This window comes from Lepidochelys olivacea (assembly GCF_965140295.1).
Source record: "Lepidochelys olivacea isolate rLepOli2 genome assembly, chromosome: 8".
Classification (NCBI taxonomy): Eukaryota; Metazoa; Chordata; order Testudines; family Cheloniidae; genus Lepidochelys; species Lepidochelys olivacea.
The window spans coordinates 15,938,358-15,960,551 of NC_140418.1; the positions used below are offsets into that span (position 1 = coordinate 15,938,358).

Here is a 22,194-nt window from a genome sequence, read left to right on the forward strand (position 1 = left end):
TTGTATCTGGTCCATTATTTAACCAGATGCAAACTTTATAACTTGGAAAAATAGCATTAAATCTTGACAGTATAGTTATTCTTTAACAAGTACTGTTCAGGAAAGCAGCCAAAAAAAGGAGATGAATGACTGCCATTTTGTTTACTATATTGACTTCTTTTTTTTTTGTAGTTGCTCTTGCATATGGAATCTATAAACAAGACCTGCCTGCCCTAGAAGAGAAGCCAAGGAATGTCGTTTTTGTTGATATGGGACATTCTGCATATCAAGTTTCAGTATGCGCATTCAACAAAGGAAAACTGAAAGTAAACAATCTTATGCATCCATTGTAATTGAGTAAAAACGTTCACGTTACGTTTATGGACTACAATAGGCTTGGTTGACTGCCTTAATATGACAGTTTATCCAGGCAGTGCAACTTATACTTTCCAAAGGTTCAACTTTGTCCTATGTTAGAGAACTGGGAAGAAGATCTGCTTAAGCTTTCGTTGCTACGCTTGTTGAAACAAACATGTTTTCTTCAGTCACTTTTTGGTATAGAGTTAGAGTTCAGTTTATTTTTTATTAACTTCTCTATAGTAATTGTACAACTTACAAGACGGGATGTCTTTTTAAAAATGGTGCTCTAGTTCAACCACAAATTCATGTCTTAAAGCAGGAATTACTGGATTAATTTATTGTTATGAAAGTCTGACTAAATGACCATAATGCTTCCGGTTGACCTTGAAACCCATTATATGAGCGCTATAGGAAATATAACAGGTGTGAAAGTGTCAACAGTTAATTAAATCTCTTAGAACTTCCTTAACTTGAGCAGGTGATTAGATTGGATCTTTCTTTGAAGCACAATTGCCTTAACGCTTGTTTCTATTAGGTATTAAAATTTTTTTTCTTTGAGAAAAAATCTTCAGTAATGTTAGCAGCATAGCCAAAAACGTATTATGAAATCCAATAATCATATATTGCTGCTCCAGTGGAAGGAACAAGTATTTGTGTTGTGATAGGCGCTCAGATAGTTAGGAGAGTAGTGCCTTAAGGGAACTGAAAAGTAAGATAAAGTCTTAGAGCATCCTAGTTTAAATGGAATATAGCTGAGATTATGTTGTTCTGAACCAGAAGGCTACAAAGTGCTTTGATGGGTCCAAGAACAAATTAATTGTGTGGAAACTTTATTAAAGTTAACACACTGAAACAATAGGAATGGTACATATTGAAGGAGAGAGGTGAAGTGTTAAAGTACTGGTGTGCAGAACTGGATAACGTCATTTCTAGGTGGTGTGGAATTGTGAATTCAGCATATTTGAAAAAGGGATTGAGAAATCGGTGAGATGGAGGTAAAATGATGCAACAGGAAAAGATCAATCTTAGATTGTCATTCTATGAGCAGAATGAGTTTAGATATGGGAGTTCAGGAACTAATCTCAGAAGCCATAGTCTAGTAGCGATAGAAAGGAGGCCTTTTGAGATTGGGTGATGTGTGCATGTGCAAGTGGTACATGCATTTCAAAACTGTCTGGAATTCAGGCAAATTAGAAAGGCAGTAGAGAAGGGTGTTGTCTTAAAGATGTGAATTAACAGGTGAATAAATGAGCACTTATCTGCAGGAGTTAAACATGAAGAAAACAAATGAGTTTATTTTTAGCCCGGTGTGGACATGCAGGCAGTACCCTTTTAGGCATCATAGATTAAACTGGGATATGACTCAAACTCTGGCAGTAGTGTAATGAAGGTTGAAGAGTACAAGATCATGCTACTCTGCACCTGTGTTCCTTGTGTTTGATAAGCTGAAAAGTCTTCCTGTAGCAGTGGGAGTCCTGGCCACCCTAGTGCTAGCACTAGACCCAGGTGTCTAGAAATAGATTGGTGCCAGGGGTTATGCAGAACAAAGGCTATGACAATTTAAGGCAGGGGAACCACATAATTGCTACTGTAATCTCCAATATCACCATATTAATGCATATATGACATGTAGTTGCCTTTTAATATTTGGGGATATTGATTTTTTTTGGGTGCGCGCCAGAGCTGAGGACTCTATTGATATACAGGATTGAAACTCCTGCAGGCATTAGCAATTTGAAGTGAACTATCTTACTGTTCTTCAAGTAGTGTCCCTATGGGTGCTCTACTCTAAGTGTATTCCCATCCCTGCGCCTTGGAGTGGAGATTTTAGGTCGCAGTGTCTGTTCAGCCTGTGCATGCACTCTCTGTCTCGGGCTCTGATAGAACTGATGTCTTTCTCAGATAGAATTGCGGCCCCCATCAACGAGGCCCTGCTTAATCCAGTGAAATCTATGTGGCAGGCACTAGCCACAGTACCCCCTCCGTGCAAATGGGCAGACAAAAAAGTGTGTCCTCTAAAGACATGGACATTTTGTTTTCTCACCCCTCCCCAAATTCCCTGCTTGTCAATGCTGTTAACAAATGTGGCAGACAGCACCATGCTAAAATGACACCATGTGACAAGGACTGAAAAAGACTGGATTTATTTGGATTGAAATCATATTAATCAGCAACAGATCTATGAGATCCCCAATCTCTAAGCAAAGACTTTTTAGTGGGATATCAGACTGTATTATCTACTGCTATTGCACACATGACCTTTATTCTCCTTCTGGAGCGCAAACTCGCTCTATAAGATCTGCCTCCACTTCCACAGCCTTTCTCAATAACATTCCAATCACAGAAATATGAAGAGCAGTGACTTGGGCATCTGCTTGTACATTTGCTGGACGCTTTGCAGTCATCTGTGACTCAGCATTTGCTGCTGTATTTGGCTTGGCTGTACTGTCTTCAGTATTGGACTCTGCGTGCCCCCCCCACTCCATTAGGGGTACTGTTGTAGTCCCCTAGAGTGGCGCACCCATAGGGACACTACTTTAAAAAAGACACTACTGCACCTTGTGCAGTCTGGGACGGTCAAAACATTACGCAGTTTTCTTACTCTGTTCCGTTTTGGTGTATTGTGTAATCCGTGTCACCTTTAACTGGTATAGACAGGTATGGTGTATGACATACTATCCTCAACAAGATATGAACTTGGTAACTAGAAACATCATCTAATCTTAAAACTGTCTCTACAGTGCTAGCCCAGGGAAAAGACCATCTCTGTCAGGATTGCACCCTTGCTGCTCTTACACATGGCACTTTTATAGTGGCACAAGTGGGAGCATCAGAGTGAAATAACTTTACTTCTGCCAGCAGTGCTGGTAAAGTGAAATGTGCCAGAGTGGCATGGGACTATGCTTCATTGCTTGCAGGGGATGAACCAAGTGAAGGCACTGAGGAGGGAAATAAAAGGTTAATAATTGGTTCCTTTTTTTCTACTAGTAGCAGAAAGTGGTTACCAGGCTGCTCCAACACAAAGCATTTATCTTTGTAAATGATGGCACTAGGGGGGGAAAAAGCTGAGCAATATATCTGATTCTTTCTGGTTTTACTCCTGCCACTGCCATAGCAGAAGATCTGTGGAGCAGCCAGGCGTTATTCTCCTAAGCAGGATTATGATGTCAAATATATATTACTGGAACAAGCTATTCTGAGTATTTAGACAAAGAAATTACTTAACCTGTATTGGTTACTAACAGGTTTTAGTGAGTAATCAGTAAATAGAACCATTTTCTTACTGAAATATTTTACTCCTTGTCTCGTTTTTAGGTTCTTGCTACAGCATTTGACACCACACTTGGTGGCAGGAAGTTTGATGAAATGTTGGTTAACTATTTTTGTGAAGAATTTGGGAAAAAATATAAATTAGACATCAAATCAAAGATTCGTCCATTGCTGAGACTATTTCAGGAGTGTGAGAAACTGAAGAAGCTGATGAGTGCTAATGCCTCTGATCTCCCAATGAACATAGAATGCTTCATGAACGATATTGATGTTTCTGGAACTATGAACAGGTATCTTCAGATTGCTTAGCATAAAGTCTGAGTTGATTTAAAAACTGCAAAAATAGGGAAATACAAATGTTTTGATCACCTTTGGTACATTTAGGTCACTGGTTCTAACTCGAGTTATTAGCAACAAAGTAGTGAACAATGACTCTTTAGTAGCCTGCATGAATTAAGCAGGCAGTCTGAGTTACTAGTGTCCTAATTAAAAACCAGTTGTCAGTCTGGCCATAGGTCACAATGGGAACGAGGATTGAACCATCTTCTTGCCCTTACGTGTGTCCTGTTCTCCTGTGTTCTAGTACTAGGACTAGTACAGGTGATGCCTCCAGAGCATAATTCACAAACATTGCTGGGGCAATGTGGGAGAAATGTATGCTGTACATGTGATCACTAGAGGATTTGAATGACTAAACTGTTAATATGGCACTTTCTAGATCGCTGAAATTAGTTAAAAGAAAGGTTTCATGTTGGCATTTAACAGATAATAGGAAACTGAGGCTCTCATTTAAGGAACAACAAACTGGTGCATAGCTTATAAATAACAATAGTTTAGACTGAGCAGAAGAGGGGAAATGATTAGTATACACTTTCATAGAGATTGTCACTGCTTTTGGATTAGTAAGTTTCACCATCTCTTGCTCTACATTCTATAACAGAAGTTAAGAACAGCTTGGAAGCAGTTAGGATAGAACCTAAGTTTGAACCATGTTCATCAGCAGTAATGGGCACTTATCTTTAGACTTCATGCTCCTTGGTGGCCTGTCAAAACCCAAATCTATGGACCTTCAAGTGCAAGGGAAGAGGGACATATTCACTTTAGCATTTGATTATTTTTGTGGTGGGTGTTGTAATTAATGCATGTAATCACTATAAAAATTGATGTAATGTAAATTCTTCAGGACAGGGACTGTGTAAAGTACTGTACCTAGCAGAGTGGGATTGCAATCCTGGTTAGCAGCCTCTGGGCACTAGCCTAATATAAAAGGTGGCTGGAGTTGGAGGGATCATGGCAGAATAAGTATCATTTGTACATGACGCTCTCCAAAAGTATATACCAAAATATCTTACTCTTGATGGGTTTTCTTTTTGGCGTGGGTGTAGGGTTGTTGTAAATCACACAAACTTGTATTGTGGAATATTCAGCTCTGTTTTATTATACAAAAAATCACTTTAGTGAAACACAAAACTTTATAAAATACTCTAGGATTCTGGATGGAGAAATAGAAAATTTACACTACGTAAACTTAAAATTGCTTTTTTCCATTTCAGCTGCATACAGTTGCGTTTTGCAATTTAAATTTTTGTTCATGGGAGTCTAACTTGACGTATGGCTTTTTCAACAGGGGCAAATTTTTAGAGATGTGTGATGGTCTCTTAGCTAGAGTAGAACCACCTCTTCGCAGTGTTCTGGAACAAGCCAGTAAGTGTACATGCATTCTCTTGACTACAATGCTTAATGGTATACATACAGGAGGAAAATATATCCATGGTTTTAGCTTTCTTTAGATGTTTGCCAAATCTTAAATTCAAATTTTTTTGCACACTTGATTTTATGTAGCAGTTCAGTTACAAGTAGCATAAAAATTTCCTTAAAGAATCCCTGCGTAAAATAGGATATTTTGATATCCGAGAGTACAAAACTTTTAATGGTGGCTAGAGATTTTATTGTAATCAAGTGCAATACCTTCTTCCTTGTTTAAGAGGCACTAAATGCTGCTAATTTAGTGTAGGAATTTTCATAACACAAAGTTGCTAATGTATGTCTACTTTTTTTAGAGTTAAAGAAGGAGGATATTTATGCAGTAGAAATAGTTGGTGGTACTACAAGAATCCCTGCTGTAAAGGAGAGGATCAGTAAATTTTTCGGTAAAGAAGTCAGTACAACTTTGAATGCAGATGAGGCTGTTACACGAGGCTGTGCATTGCAGGTAAACAATTGCCTGTATGCTAGGGGTCTCCTTATTCTTTGTTGCAGTCAGTGAGGGCATGTTGTGCTATAGTATCAGGCATTGTGAAACTTATTTCACCTTTTGAAGTGCGTATGTGCTGTAGAAGTGATTTGATTGAACATTAAGAAGTGGGCAGTGGACGGGTGAGATTGGCTCACTGCATAGACTGTTTATGTTGGCTGATCAACTGAGATGTCTGGCTGAGGCAGACAGCACAATTAACAACTTGGCATGATCCTCTAGAGTTGGGTATATGTTCCAGTTATGACTGGAAACAATAGATGCTATATAAATACATAAAATATTAAATTATTTTTTCCACTGCAAGACTTTTACTGGTATCTTGGCAGATAGCTGAATTCTTCTGTAGAACTAACACTAAGAACAGGTTGACATTAAGAGTAATCATGAAATTAGGCAAAGCAAGATTACATTGCATTGTTGCTTAGTTAAATGTATTGCATATCTTTTTATAGAAGTGAAACCTAGTTCAAGTAAAGAATAAGATGACATGGCTTGACTTAAATTCTTGCAAATGAAAACTACATTGGTGTGACGCTTGCTATATCCAACCCTGGAGCAGTGCTAGAGTCTTTGCTAGAGAGACAAGTTTAAAGGTCTAATAACTTGCGTATTACATGAGCTTGAAGCAAATACTATGTATTGTTTCAAGTGCTCACTAATTGTCATTTTTGACAACTCTCTTTTCAGCCATTAGTAAAGGGTAAAACATCTGTTTCTAGTTCTAGCTGTTCTCGAGAAAGGGCCTTTACTTTAATTGTTGTATGGCACTTGAATACCATGGTGATATGCCCCTTACAAATCCCTGTTAATTTAGGGTTTTTTGACTCCTACATCATTTGTTAGCACTAAACATTTTATTGGAGCCATTAAAATATTCAGAACCAGAAAACTTGCCACCAGATGATCTTGAGTGACCAACTGGAGGAGAAATTTGATTCACTTAAAATGAATACAAACAAAACATGACTGTCCCTGAAGTTGTTTATAGCAAAAGCGCATGACTCCATTAAAACAAATAGGATATTTTAAAAATTTAGATGTCTAACTTGGAGTTAACATATTTGTAATAGTCATTAAACAATCTAAAGGTCTGGTATTACTGCTATTTGTATTTTCATTCTGTACAATTGGACTTACTCTTCTGCTATTTCTTATAGTGTGCTATTTTGTCCCCGGCTTTCAAAGTGAGAGAATTTTCTATCACAGATTTGGTACCATACCCTATTTCTTTAAGATGGAATTCACCAGCAGAGGAAGGGTTAAGGTAAGAATTTAACACTACCAAATCTTTAGCATGCCCGTAAAAGGCTCAAAACGGAAGCTACCGAAAAGTAGACCAGATTGACTCACTTATTGTAAAAATTTTGAAAGCCTAAATGCCAAAACTTCAATTACTGCTCTTGTGGTGGTAACAGTAAAAAGCAATCATTTTAGCTTTTGTCTAGTTAAATACTTTAGCTTTTTAAATATACACATTCTTTAATTTGTATCATTGCTAATGAGAGTCTATGGTAAAATGGTGGTCAAGGTAAAGCCATATGTTGTGCAGTAAACTTAAGTTGTCGCCTCTGTATCCACCTCTTTGAGGCATTTTAGTGCTTCTGCTAGGTCTTGTTGCATATTTCCTTCTAGATATTATAACAGCTGCCTACTTTCATATATCTCTTCCTTCCACAGCAACTGTGAAGTTTTCCCTAAGAATCATGCAGCTCCATTCTCCAAGGTCCTCTCATTTTTCAGAAGGGAGCCTTTCACTCTTGAGGCCTACTATACTACTCCCAAGGAGTTGCCTTACCCAGATCCTGCTATAGGTATTTAACAAAGGGAAAGAAGAAATAAGAACTAACTCCATATAGTTAGAAAAGAAAGTTGGGGTGTGTGCGTGGAGTGTTATCAACTTTTTGATCTTGTAGGTTGGACTTTCCCATCCCACTCTAACAATTATGATACTGAGGGTGTGTTAGCACATTAGTATCTTTTGGTTACATGTTTTTGTATGACTCAGATTGGGTTTTAAAGCCATGTGAGTGGAGAACAAAATTCTAAACTCCCAAACCACATTAATTAGAGGAGAAACATATGCCAACGGAAAAAGATAGTTTAGTATTTGGGCAGAGCTAAAGGTTTCCTAAAACTACCCACAGCCATTTTTCCAAATGCCACATTTCTAAACTTTAAGTGCATCCAGAAAATGAGGGACAAATTGCAAAGCACAGTAAATGTTACTATGACTAATTGAATAAAATAAATCATTTAGTTCAGTTATTTTTGGCAAATGACTTCCACAATTGGATTTAATTGCAGTCTGTTATCAGCAATAGTCAAGATCTGCTAAATGTTCACACTTGATTATTTATCTTGAGTAAATATATCCTTTTTTCTCTCTCCTGGAATGTTTAGCTCAATTTTTGGTTCAAAAAGTCACGCCGCAAACAGATGGATCCAGTTCAAAAGTGAAAGTCAAAGTTAGAGTAAACATCCATGGTATTTTCAGTGTTTCCAGTGCATCTTTAGTAGAGGTTCACAAATCTGATGAGAATGAAGAGCCCATGGAAACAGACCAGCATGCAAAAGAGGAAGAGGTAATCCATTTTATTGCTATGGAGGTCACCTAGGAAAGAACTTGGAACTGAGAACAAACTGATTGCTCATAATTTGGTCTCAGTTTCAGAAAAACGCCAGGACTAGTGCATTAACCCTCTAAACCAGATCAAGTAACAGTTATACCTTTCCACCCACATTGCTGCTTAGGCATCAGATGGATTTGAACACAGTGTGTAGATTGTTACTTGCATCATAGTCTAGATGAAGCATGCAAATGTAATGCATTAGCCTTGACTTTTCCTGAAACTACGGCCAAATTATAGGCAACTCATAAGTGGATAGTTATTTCCCAATTTCTGTACATCACAAAAATCACCACACGTTTGTCAGTCTCTGCCTAGGGAAAGCCCATGACGAAGGACTGGGTTGGTGATGCAGCTGTAGATTTAAGAACGTTGCTAAATAGATAGGGAAGAGAATACAGGGCTGTATCTTTATATCCTACTTAATAGTTCTGTATTTTGGGAATACCAGTCTTGCACAACAATACTGTTACAGGTTAGTTAGTGAACAAACAGACAAAACTAATATCTTTAGTTTAAGGAACAGTATTTGGTAGCTTGCAGGCAAAACTTGTTTTGTAAATGTTTTTGTTATATATATTATTCTCTGTGAAACTTCCAAGGTTTTTGTTTTTGTTTTTTTTTTTTTTTTCCCCGAGCTTTTTTTTGTTTTGATTTAAATGTTTTCCTGCAGTTTGTGTCTCTCAGACACAGTGTCTGAGAATAATTGAAAATGAAAGAAGGGCAAAATGTAAACATGTATTTGGTAAATGCCAACAGTGTGCTTAGAGACAAGGTGGTGGGTGAGGTAATCTTTTGTTGGACATTTTTCTGTTATGAAAATATAATTGATGTATCGTGTATATCACTGGATTCTTGATGCACTTGTCCAGAAATTCTTCTTCAAGGTGGCCCATGAAGAGGTTGGCATATAGGGGAGGTTGGTCCAATAAAAGATGTTACCTCACCCACCTTTTCTCTCTTAATATCCTTGGACTGACATGACCACGACAACACTGCATACAACAGTGTGCTTGGCACTTGTACATAAGAGTGAGTGTTTTGCTGTCTGTCCATGTAGACTGTAAGCACCTCTAGACAAGTTCAGTATATTGGGAGTACCGTAGGATGGTTCTGACTTCCAAGGCAACACACACACTACCCTCCAAATCAGCAGACCACACTGCCATTGGTACTGATCCCTTGGCACTGACCCGAGCACCTGGTGCCTTGGTACTCAAAGCCTGGGCACTGAGGGTCACTCACAGTAGCCCCAGTACTTTCCACCTCAGTGCTGATTACGTCCCATCTCTGCACTGAAACTTCATATAATGTCAAGTTACTTATTGGTGGACCCGGGACCATAGTCAGTTCTCCTCAAGAAACTGAGGTGCCTGCCAAACGACCAGGTGTTGGAGGCACTGATACACCAGGCTAGTGGCAGGACAGAAGAAGCCTTCAGCTCCCTAAATGATTCAGGGATGACTGGGCTTTTTAGGACTCTTATTTCCTGACCTCAAAGAGGAAGCAGACATGATAAATCATCTTTTTAGATGGTGCTCTTCTGTCCAGTTTTTGTCAGCTACAGAGATCCTTATAGCTGGTGAGGAAGAAACAAATTCCCCTAGTTACTGTCCTCTGCCACTTCCTCCTGCCACCCTACAGTCTGGGGCTTCCATGAGGTAGTAGGTTTGATGCAAATGTCAAGACCCTAACAGGACCAAGAGAAATGTTTTGTTCTCACCCCTTGCATAAAACTTGTAAAAGTTTTAAGGTCTCATGCAATTATGTCACACAGCATGCCAGACTTCACCTATGCTCCATGAAAGGGTGATTGAAATCTGTACATCCTACCAAGAGACACCAGAAGAACAGGGTCGTGGTACCACCAGAAGTCCTCTCCAAATTAAACGGTGGAAAGACACTTTTCAAGTATGCAACAGAAAATCCTCTACACTTTCCTACCCAAGGCTCTGATGGATGCATCCACTTATTTAGATGACCTTCAAATTCAAGGCCCTCGGGAAGCTCTTCTCCACATAAATGTCCGAGAGCTCAGGGCCATCAGTTCGTCATGAAAAGGGTTCCTGCCTCTTTTTAATGGTACAACTGGGGATAGACAGAATCACAGCAATGCACATCAACAGGCATGAGGGAGCAAGATCGTCCATACTCTGTCAGGAAACCATACATCTGTGGAATCTGTGCATTCTGAACCAAATTACAGCAGTGGCTCTGCACCTTCCTGGCCTTCAGAACACCTTGGCAAATCAGCTTAATAGGCTTTTCTATGATTTGAGGTATCTATTCGACTCAGGTATATAGAGCCTCTTTTGCAAATGGGGATTTCCAAAAGTAGACCCATTTACAACAGATCAGAACAAGTGTCAGAGATTCTATTCCGGTGGGTGTGCAAGCTCAGGATTCCTAACAGATGCCTTTCTCATCCCTTGAATACTGGGTTTGATGTATAACTTTCGACCAATCCCCATGAGAAAACCAAGGATGCAGGGCACAGGACTGAAAGACCCAGCATAGGTCAGGCAGTTCTAGTATTAAGATCTGACGAATCTTTCAGTGTAGCTCCCCAAAAACCTTAGCTGCTTTTACTGATACTCTTCCAGAACAACTGCCAGGTCCTGCACTTGAACCAGCATCATTGTCCCTGATAGCCTTGGTACATCCACTGAAAGAGGCTGTTAACAATGTTGTGCTCCAAAGCAAGAAATCCATAACCAGGCTGACTTACAAAGCTAAATGAGAGGTTTTCTATTTGGTAATAAGGGAGAAAGTTGGTGCTGAAGTCCAAATCTCAGTGATACTGGACTGTTTCAGGGCTAGTAAACAATCTGGATTTTCTGTCCCTTCCATAAGGGTCCTTTTAGCAACAATATCTGGACAATGCCCCCGGATCCAGGGCCACACTGGATTTTCCCCATCCTACAGCAGCAAGAGACCTGAAGGGCCTCCTGCTTGTTTTCCCCCTAGTTTGGGAGTCATTCCTTCTTTGGACTTTAATATAGTTTTAGTTTATAGTGCCTTCTTTGAACCTTTAGCAACCTGTTCCCTGTACCATCTCTCAATGGAGGCTGTCTTTTTGTAGCCATTGTATGAGCTAGGAGAGCAGGGGAGACTTGAATCTTCAATAGACAGTATTTCATAAGGACAGGATTACTCTTAGACCTCAACCCTAGTTTTTACTAAAGATTGTCTTAGAGTTCCATATAAACAATTTCTAGTTTTTTGTTCCTAAACCTCACTTAACCCCCAGAAGAATGTAGGCGTCAGTCACATGCTTAATGTAGTAAGAGCACTGAAAAATCATCCAGGAACATGCTGACTATTTGTAGTTTATGCTATATTCTCTGTCCTCATGGAGGTTATCCTAATGCAGGGGATAGGGATAATGCAGGGATTCTCAAACTTCATTGCACCACGGCCCCCTTTGGACAATACAAATTACTATGCAACCCCAGGAGAGGAGACTGAAGCCTGAGCCCTAGCAGGAGGCCTGTAACCTGAGGCCTGATGCCCAGGGCTGAAGCCCTAGGGCTTTGGTCCCAGGTCCCAGCAAATCTAAGCCAGCTCTGGTGACCCCATTAAAATGGGGCTGTGACCCACTTTGGGGACCCTGGCCCACAGTTTGAGAACCGTTGTCCTAGTGCGTCTCCAAGTATAAGGAGATATCAGTTAGCCAAGAACTACTTAGCCATATTAGAGCTCATTCCACTAGAACTCAAGCAGCATATGGCTGAGGAACATTCCTGTAGCAAATTTGTAGAGCAGCTATATCATAAAAATAAAGAAAGGGTAACCACCTCTTTGTATACAGTGCTATAAAATCCCTCCTGGCCAGAGGCAAAACCCTTTCACCAGTAAAGGGTTAAGAAGCTAAGATAACCTAGTTGGCACCTGACCAAAATGACCAATGAGGAGACAAGATACTTTCAAATTGGGAGAGGGGGGAAACAAAGGGTTCGTCTCTGTGATGCTTTTGCCGGGAACAGATCAGGAATGCAGCCTTACAACTGTTACTTAGTAAGTAATCTAGCTAGAAATGCGTTAGATTTCCTCTTGTTTAATGGCTGGTAAAAGATGATGTGCTGAATGGAATGTATATTCCTGTTTTTGTCTTTTTGTAACTTAAGGTTTTGCCTAGAGGGATTCTCTGTTTTGAATCTGATTACCCTGTAAGTTATTTACTATCCTGATTTTACAGAGGTGATTCTTTTACCTTTTCTTCCATTAAAATTCTTATTTTAAGAACCTGATTGATTTTCCTTGTTCTTAAGATCCAAGGGTTTGGGTCTGTGCTCACCTGTACAAAATGGTGAGGATTTTTATCCAGCCTTCCCCAGGAAAGGGGGTGTAGGGCTGGGGGGGAGGAAAGAGGGGCGTGGATATTTTGGGGGAAGACGTCTCCAAGTGGGCTCTTTCCCTGTTCTTTGTTTAACACGCTTGGTGGTGGCAGCATAGGGTTCAAGGACAAGGCAAAGTTTGTACCTTGGGGAAGTTTTTAACCTAAGATGGTAAAAATAAGCTTAGCGGGTCTCTCATGCAGGTCCCCACATCTGTACCCTAGAGTTCGGAGTGGGGAAGGAACCTTGACATGGTGGCAGAGCGGTGGGATCATTTTGAGATTTTTTTTTAGATCATTTTGAACCAGAAGCACAGCAGGATTTTAAACGGTTTTGTAAAAGAGAATTGCAGCTGTAGATTGTCTTTGCCTGGAGACATAAGTGTTTTGGTTTTTTTTACAAAGGGATTTTTCTTTTTTGAGCTGGAGTTTTCTCTACCTAAAGGCAGGGTAGTTAACCTCCTGCAGGGAAATTCACAAGTTTTTTACAGACCTGAGGACGTTTTTTTTCTTTTAAGCTGAGAGCAGCTAGAGGGTTTTCTGTCTATTTGCCTGGAGAAAGGGGTATTAGTTTTTCTTGTTTTTTTTTTTAATAAAGGATTTTTCTGTAGGCTGAGAATAGCTATCGGAGAACGTAGGTATCACGTTACAGCACAATTTTACAAGCTGGGGTGTTTTGTTTTTGTTTTGTGGTTTTCTTTCTAACTCTTGGGTGTAAAGTTAGTTAAAAACAGAGATGCTAGGATGACGGAAACCAAGGCATAGCACAAACTGGAGTTAACCAGCGTGGATGCAGCATAAGAGGCAGAAAAAGCCCACGAGGCTGCCTCCAGGTGAGCTGTGGAGGCAAGGGGAAAAAGAACTGGAGGAGAAGGAAAAAGAGGAAGCATGCACAGGAGATGGAGAAGGCAAAGGCTCAGCAGAATATACCAGATAACCCTAACAATCCTTCCCCAAATGGGAGCGACTATGTCCACAGTATGATGAATCTAGTGATATTGCTGAATATTTTCTCGCCTTTGAGAGACTGCACACTCCATAAAATTCCTGAAGCTCACAAGATGGCCACATTGGTTGCAAAATTGACTGGAAGAGCTCTGAACATATTCAATAAGATGCCTATTGATGAGGCTTCTGACTATAATAAATTCAAGGATTTGGTTTTAAAGCAATTTCAAGTTACACCTGAAACTTGCAGAGTAAAATTTAGAGCCCTTAAGAGAGGACCTGGACTAAGTAATGTGGCTTATATAAACCAGATGAAGGATCTGTTAGATAAATGGGTCAAAGGAAGTGGGGTAACTAGCTTTGAAGGAATGTGTGATTTGATGACTCAGGAACAATTCCTGAATATGTCCAAGGGAGGATATAAAACAGTGTTTATGGGATAAGAAAATGGACTCAGCAGAAAGTCTTGCTGCTTATGCTGATCAATACAAGCAGTCCCAGACCGCCAGAGAGGCGGGGCAAACCAGAACAAAATGGGTGGAGGGAGGAGAGAGAAACAACCCTGGTCACAGTTGGAGCGGATACCAGAAGGGACAACCTCAGACCACACCCTACTACTGGGGGCAGCCCAAGGCCCCAGCTACACCCCAAGGAGCACTCCAGACACCTTATCGTCCCGCCACACCGTTCTCCAGCAACCCGCCTCACCCCAATGACCCGTCAGCTGGACAGTGTTTTAAATGTAACGAGCCGGGGCATGTAAAGGCCAACTGCCCCAAGAATCCCAACAGATGTGTGATTCCAGTGTAATGAACTGTAGAGGTCCTCTGGCCCAGATACCTCCCAGATACCCTGAGAGCGGAGGGAAACTGTGTGAGTGTGAGCGGGAAGAAGGTTACTGCATGGAGGGACGCCGGAGCACAAGTTTTGGCTATCCATGCTTCCTTAGTGGACCCCAATTTAATCAACCCAGAGGTCCAAGTGACTATTCAACCTTTCAAGTCAAACTCTTTTGACTTGCCTACAGCCAAGTTGCCAGCCCAGTACAAGGGCTGGTCCGGCATGTGGACTCTTGCAGCCTATGATGATTATCCCATCCCCATGCTATTGGGGGAAGACTTGGCCAATCATGTGAAGCTAGCCAAGTGGGTGGGAATGGTCACCCGCAGCCAGGCTAAGCAAGCTGTCACACCTAGCTCGGTTCCGAAAACTTCTACCGGGACCCAGTCAGAGGTGATGGGACCAGACCCCATGCCAACATCTGGAACGGCAGTCGTGGATCCAGTCAGAGACCTGAGACTGGCTCTGTCTGGAACCGGAACAAGCAGAACAACCAGAACCATTGCCAGCACTAAATCCAGTACTTGCAACCCCAACATCAGAGGGCCACACCAAACCTGGACTGGCAGCAGCAGATAACCCTCCATAAGAGGCTCAGCTGGAGCCTGAACCCCAGTATAGTTCACCATCAACGGAAACAGCCCCATCACCTGCATCGCTTCCAGAGGGGCCAAGCCTAGGTCCACAATCCAATGAGGAACTGATATCTCCAGCATCAAGGGAACAGTTCCAGACTGAACAGGAAGCAGGTGAAAGCCTCCAGAAAGCTTGGACGGCAGCACGGAGCAACCCACCACTTCTCACCTCTTCTAATTGATCCAGAGAATTAAAGGTTTGTCAGTTTACAGCCCAGGGAGGAGATGACAGTGGCCTGAAGGTGTCTACTACGAAGGGAAAAGTGGTGGTGGCGTGGAACAGGTGAACCTCTCCATGACCCTTGGGCGTATGCAGCGACAGCAGATCAAGGAGCTGTGCACTAGCTACGCGCCGACGTTCACAGCCACCCCAGGACTGACTGAACAGGCATACCACTCCATTGACACAGGTAATGCTCACCCAATTAAAGTCCAACCTTACCAGGGGTCTCCTCAAGCTACAACTGCTATAGAACGGGAGATCCAGGATATGCTACAGATGGGTGTAATCCGCCCCTCTGGCAGTGCATGGGCATCTCCAGTGGTTCTAGTTCCCAAACCAGATGGGGAGATACGGCAGTCCATGGAAAAACGTAAGCTAAATGCTGTAACTCGCCCAGACAACTATCCACTGCCACACACATATGAACTATTGGAGAACCTGGGACGGGCCCAGTTCATCTCTACCTTGGACTTAACCAAGGGGTACTGGCAGGTACCGCTAGATGAATCCGCCAAGGAAAGGTCAGCCTTCATCACACATGTCAGGCTGTATGAATTTAATGTGCTCCCTTTTGGGCTGCGGAACGCACCCGCCACCTTCCAAAGACTTGTAGATGGTCTCCTAGCGGGATTGGGAGAATATGCAGTCGCCTACCTTGACGATGTGGCCATATTTTCGGATTCCTGGGCAGAACACCTGGAACATCTACAAAAAGTCTTTTGAACGCATAAGGGAGGCAGGACTAACTGTTAAGGCTAAGAAGTGTTAAATAGGCCTAAACAGAGTGACTTACCTTGGACACAAGGTGGGTCAAGGAACTGTCAACCCCCTACAGGCCAAGTGGATGCTATCCGAAAGTGGCCTGTCCCAAAGTCAAAGAAACAGGTCCACTCCTTCTTAGGCTTGGCTGGATATTACAGGCGATTTGTACCGCAATACAGCCAAATTGCCACCCTACTGGCAGACCTAACCAAAAAGAAACAGCCAAATGCAGTTCAGTTGACTGAAGAGTGTTGGAAGGCCTTTAACTAGCTTAAAGCGACACTCATGACTGACCCTGTGCTAAAGGCCCCAGACTTTGACAAACCATTCCTAGTAACCACAGATGCGTCTGAGCATGGTGTGGGAGCAGTCTTAATGCAGGAAGGACCAATCAAGAGTTCCATCCTGTTGTGTTTTCAGCAAGAAGCTGTCTGAAAGGGAAAGCCACTGGTCAATCAGTGAAAAGGAATGTTACGCCATCGTCTACGCTCTGGAAAAGCTACGCCCGTACGTTTGGGGACGGCGTTTCCACCTGCAAACCGACCATGCTGCACTACAGTGGCTTCATACCACCAAGGGAAATGACAAAAAACTTCTTCGGTGGAGTTTAGCTCTCTAAGATTTTGATTTTGACATACAACACATTTCAGGAGCTTCTAACAGCATGGCTGATGCACTCTCCTGTGAAAGTTTCCTAGAATCAACTGGTTAAAATCGTCCTTGAGATCTGGAAAATATTGTTAGTCTTCATACAGTTGGTAGTATATTTAGAGGTGTATGTGTCTTATTAACTCTGTTTTCTCCTAGAGCTCCAGGAAGAAATCAGTCAGTGTTTTCACCCTATCTGTGATTTGGGGGGCATGTCATAAAAATAAAGGGTAGGGTAACCACCTTTCTATATACAGTGCTATAAAATCCCTCCTGGCCAGAGGCAAAACCTTTTCACTGGTAAAGGGTTAAGAAGCTAAGATAACCTTGCTGGCACCGGACCAAAATGACCAATGAGGAGACAAGATACTTTCAAATCGGGAGGGGGGAGAAACAAAGGGTTCGTCTGTCTGTGTGATGCTTTTGCCGGGAACAGATCAGGAATGCAGCCTTACAACTGTTAGCTAAGTAATCTAGCTAGACAATGCGTTCGATTTTCTTTTGTTAAATGGCTGGTAAAATAAGCTGTGATTATTATCAAGCCTTCCCCAGGAAAGGGGGTGTAGGGCTTGGGGGATGGGGGGGTTATTTTGGGGGAAGACGTCTCCAAGTGGGCTCTTTCCCTGTTCTTTGTTTAACACGCTTGGTGGTGGCAGCATAGGGTTCAAGGACAAGGTAAAGTTTGTACCTTGGGGAAGTTTTTAACCTAAGATGATGATGATGATAAATAAGCTTAGCAGGTCTTTCATGCAGGTCCCCACATTTGTACCCTAGAGTTTGGAGTGGGGAAGGAACCTTGATAAGCTATATGCAGCTTAAGCCACCTCCTAGCAATTAGACAACTGTAATAGTCACCAAGAGTGGAATCTGTGTGGACAGTGGCTTGAAGAAAGAACAGTTATTTACTAACAGTAATTGTAGTTCTTAAGAGATGTGTTATCAGAGATTCCACAATCTTCCCTCCTTCCCCTTGACGACAGAATCCTATTCCTAGGGGAGTCAGTATTGGTGAAGGAACTAAGACAGTTGGGCCTCCTGCCCTTTAAACCCTTGAGTGGGGGGGTTCGAGGGGAGACCAGGCCTCAATGGTCACTCTTGGCCAAAATAATCCAATCTCATCTGCATGTGTATGGAGAGTGGCATTTGTGTGGACAGCACGTCTTGAAGAATCGCCGTTACTGTAGGGTAAGTAACTATTGTTTTTAAAAACAAGTACAAAACAATTGTGCTAATATGTATTAGAAATCTCAGTATGACAAATGTTTATCAATAAAGGTTAAGTGCAAAGGCTTAATTAACCCTGTTACAGTTTCTAGTTTCACTTGAACTAAATCTAGATTTTTATGGAGTTAAATCTTCACTGCAGGACCTGAAGAGTACTAACTCTACAAGTACAGTAACCAGTCCAGAAATTTAAATTGGTTATACACTGAGTCATATTAAACAAGTATTTGAGATTTAGCTCTACTTTTAAGTGTTTTCTTCTAATTTCAGAAGATGCAAGTCGACCAGGAAGAGCAACAAAAGAATGAAGAGCAGCAGCCAGTACAAGCTGACAGTAAAGCAGAGTCTGAAGAAATGGAGGTACTAAGTGTATTTGATGTCTTACTGTCTGCTTAGCTCATCTGGTTGGAGCATTTTGCCTTCTTGAATGTTTGCTCTGTAATGTATAATGAGGACCCATTCTCCACCCCTTACCACAGAACTAAGCTCTGGAAACTAAGCTTTCACTTAAGTATTTCTAGTTCTCCTGGTTGCGACTAGTGCCTTAAAAATATGAACAGAGTATAAATTGATGCAATGGTGTCTCCCTGAGACTGCAGGTATCTCAGAGCTACTGTTTCAAGTTGTGTGAACTGCCCCATTCATTTGAAAGGATTGTTCACTCCAAACACTAAACTGACAAATGTCGATGTTAACTCTAACTGGTCACCATTTAAGCAAAAATGTGCTTAGCCCAGTCTCCAGCTACACTCCTAGTACCAAATGTTCCCACTATCTGCTACTCAGCTGCCAAAACCACAAATTTCTCCGAACAATTTGTACCATGTAGTTTTACTTTTGATACAGAAATATGTGATGTGTTTAAAACAGAAAATTTGCAGCCGCATAAAACAAAATTTAATTTTAAAATAAATAGCACAAGGCTATTGTATTGATTGCATTCAGTTCAGTATTTAAACAAGTCTTTATTTTTAATATAAGTGAAGTTGTAGCAGAGTTTTGTTGCTACCAAACTAGAGAGCTGCAAAATCTATAGACTGTCACAGAATTTCAAAGCAGCTGAGAATTCCATTCAGAAGAAATGAAGCAGCACTGACTGATAGTTTGCTCTAGTAACTTAAAATGTTAATCAACATTGTAATAAAAAAAATTAAGACAAATGTGACTTGAATTGGGTGTCCCTTTAGTGACTATTGCACTCTGCATGGTGTGTGTGGTTTGTTTTTTTTAATGCAGACATCTCAGGCTGGATCAAAAGACAAGAAAATGGATCAACCTCCCCAAGCCAAGAAGGCTAAAGTAAAGACTAGTACAGTGGACCTTCCCATTGAGAATCGGTTGCTGTGGCAGATAGGGAAGGATATGCTGAACTTATTCATTGAGAATGAGGTAAATTAACTGAATGGTACTTTTACCTTTATCTAGACCATAGTCTTACAAACTGTGGTCTGAACAGACTCTGCTGGTCACAAGGTGCTGACTCTCCTCATTTCTAGCTGGAGAAAGTCAGAGGAGAGGGTGAGGTATTATGAACAGCAAAAGGAGATAGTATGGCTAACTTTCTCCAAGGGCAAAACTAACTGCACTAAAGACAGCTAAAAATAAACGCACCTTTCCCCAATGAGCATCTGCTGTAACTTCCTACAGGGATGTTCTACAATTGCAAATAGGGAATATGGCTACATTTTAGAAAACTTGCTTTATGAACCAACGCTGGAAAGTTTCAGAACCCATAACCTAGGTATTTATTATTGCACTCATCATGTTAGTTTGAGTACCTATCTAATGTCTTGCAAGTTAGTGCTTTCGGTGAAAATGGTTAAAGTTGTAAAAAAATGCATGTAAGGTTGGCAGGAGGGGGACAATTTAATTATATAATACAAACTCCTAAAGAAAAGCTTGCTGTGCATTTTTTGCCACCAGAAACAGTAAAGTAAGTTAATCAAAGGCTAATATCTCAATTCTTGGGTCATGTGGCATTTGGGGAGTGGTTAATAAATCAGTTAATGAAGGCTGCCTACGTCAAAGCACAAGACTTTGAAGGACATCTGAGACCACCTTAAATGGTAAAAACACCACTGTATGAGGTAACCAGTATCTCCTTTTTTTAACAATAGTGTCAAGAATTCAGTGTGCTAAAAAAAAAATCATGTGCACACTGTTTACAGCAGCTAAACTTTTTCTGATTTGTATTATGTTCTTTATATCAGTAGTACTGGATTGCTTTATAGACCTATTGGTTATTCTGAAGCTCTTGTCATCTGCTCCAATCAGTCAATCCATCTGGTGCCCTGAATGTCTGCAACTAAATCATTGGTATCTCTTCAGATGGCTACAGCTAAAGCACTTGTCCTCCAGCTACCTGGGCAATTCAAATTATATTGGCCTTGGAATTCTTTGCTATGTTTGGGTCAGTCTTAAAACTGGAAAACTAGGATACCAAGTTTTGAGTTGGATCAGTATGCTACTTAAATTGAATTCTGTGTTTAAAAGTAATTGGTTATTTAGTAAGAGACTAGCTCTGAGACTGTAAATTTTTTTTAAGCCAGGGATTGTCACTTCAGCAACCAACACAATGAGTTCTCAATGACTGGGGACTCCGTGTTCCACTCTAATACAAATAATATAGCCTAGCCTGTTGGTCATTGTCTTTCTCAAGCGAGATCTCCAATACAGAGTTTGTTCACCACCACCTTCCATCTTTCACAGTTTTAGCAGATTTCTTCTCCTTGAAATACAAGTCCATATGGCAATGGTTCTGATATAGCTGGCTCTTTATTCTCTTCCTGATTTGCCTGTGATCTTGCTTGATAGCTTTGAGTGCTTGAAGTGAGTCGTTATGAGCGACAAGCAGTGTGTTGGCAGAAGGATGTTCTGTGTGCCAGAGTTTTCTCTCCTGATTTAAGAACTCCAGCTTGCTGCGGAAATCTAAGGCATTGGACACAGGGTTGGCAGATACACATGTGCTGCTGTGCTAGTTTTTTCACTGGTTCAGGAAGTGTTGATCCTTGCAAAGGGTTGGAGAATGGAGGAGAATTTCTGGAGTCTACTGGCTGCTGGGAGGGGTTAGTCCCAGCCACCTGAAACATTTCCTTCCTCCCTTTGAGGATATAAGCCCTACTTACACTTGGGACTCATCCTCCCTCAGCAGAGGAAACAGCAGGATAATAGCACTCTGATCACCAAAAAGTACTTCCTTTCCAAACCATAGGAGAATTATCTGCATCTCTCCCTTGGAGATATTAACACAGAATGGAAGTGCCCAAGTAAGACAAAGAAGTCTAATTAGCAGCTTCAGAATTGGATTTGGTTCCTAAAGTCTGGGTTACCTTTACAAAGGCATCTCTAACTAAAAATACAGCAATCCTTATGGAAAGCAAGTTTCTTCTCAAGGAACCAACAAGCAGAAGAATAAAATCATTCATCAGATAAAATGTAAACTTTGATGTCAGCCTTTAGGGTATCTGTGCCATCTATCTGCTTCTCAATGGCTGTTGTAGTGTGGGCAGATGAGCTTAAAAATGCATTTCCCCACAAAAATACTCAATTGAAATTGGCTCTATCCTGATGGCTTCATTCATCTCAGATGCATCCATGCATTTGCTTCTACCTGCTCCTCAGAATGTTCTCTAATGCTATTTCCTTATAAAAATGTTAATTGAGCTCTAATTCTTGAGTAAGATAATGAACTAATTTCTTTTCTGCAGGGTAAAATGATCATGCAGGATAAACTGGAGAAAGAGCGGAATGATGCCAAGAATGCAGTGGAGGAATATGTGTATGATATGAGAGACAAGCTCTGTGGCTTGTATGAGAAATTTGTTAGCGAAGATGTAAGTATCGCCAATTTGACTGTTACCTTTTTTTTTTTGTTCTTTGTGACCTAAACTTTCAGGTCTCTTCCATTAAGTCTTTAAACCAAGGGTGTCAAACACCCTGGATGTGTTTGTGGCCTGCATGGTACATTCAGAAATGAAGCTTCATTTTTTAAGAAAAGTAACTTTCTAGTCCTCATAGTTATGAGGATAAACATTCCAAACATGAGACGTGTAAACTGATAATGCCTTTCTTAATTTGCAAACTAC

General features: G+C 41.1%; 1 protein-coding gene across 1 annotated transcript in view; it reads left to right on the forward strand.

Moving 5' to 3' along the window:
• The window catches only part of HSPA4 (heat shock protein family A (Hsp70) member 4), a 39,294-nt gene that overhangs the window by 12,213 nt on the left and 4,887 nt on the right, over positions 1-22,194 (forward strand). Inside the window, exons 6-15 of the mRNA XM_084637725.1 lie at positions 172-305; positions 3,655-3,899; positions 5,237-5,313; positions 5,670-5,821; positions 7,024-7,130; positions 7,544-7,677; positions 8,267-8,448; positions 18,380-18,469; positions 19,346-19,498; positions 21,817-21,942. Coding sequence (XP_084493851.1) covers positions 172-305; positions 3,655-3,899; positions 5,237-5,313; positions 5,670-5,821; positions 7,024-7,130; positions 7,544-7,677; positions 8,267-8,448; positions 18,380-18,469; positions 19,346-19,498; positions 21,817-21,942 — 1,400 coding nt within the window. The remainder of the gene's footprint in view (positions 1-171; positions 306-3,654; positions 3,900-5,236; positions 5,314-5,669; positions 5,822-7,023; positions 7,131-7,543; positions 7,678-8,266; positions 8,449-18,379; positions 18,470-19,345; positions 19,499-21,816; positions 21,943-22,194) is intronic.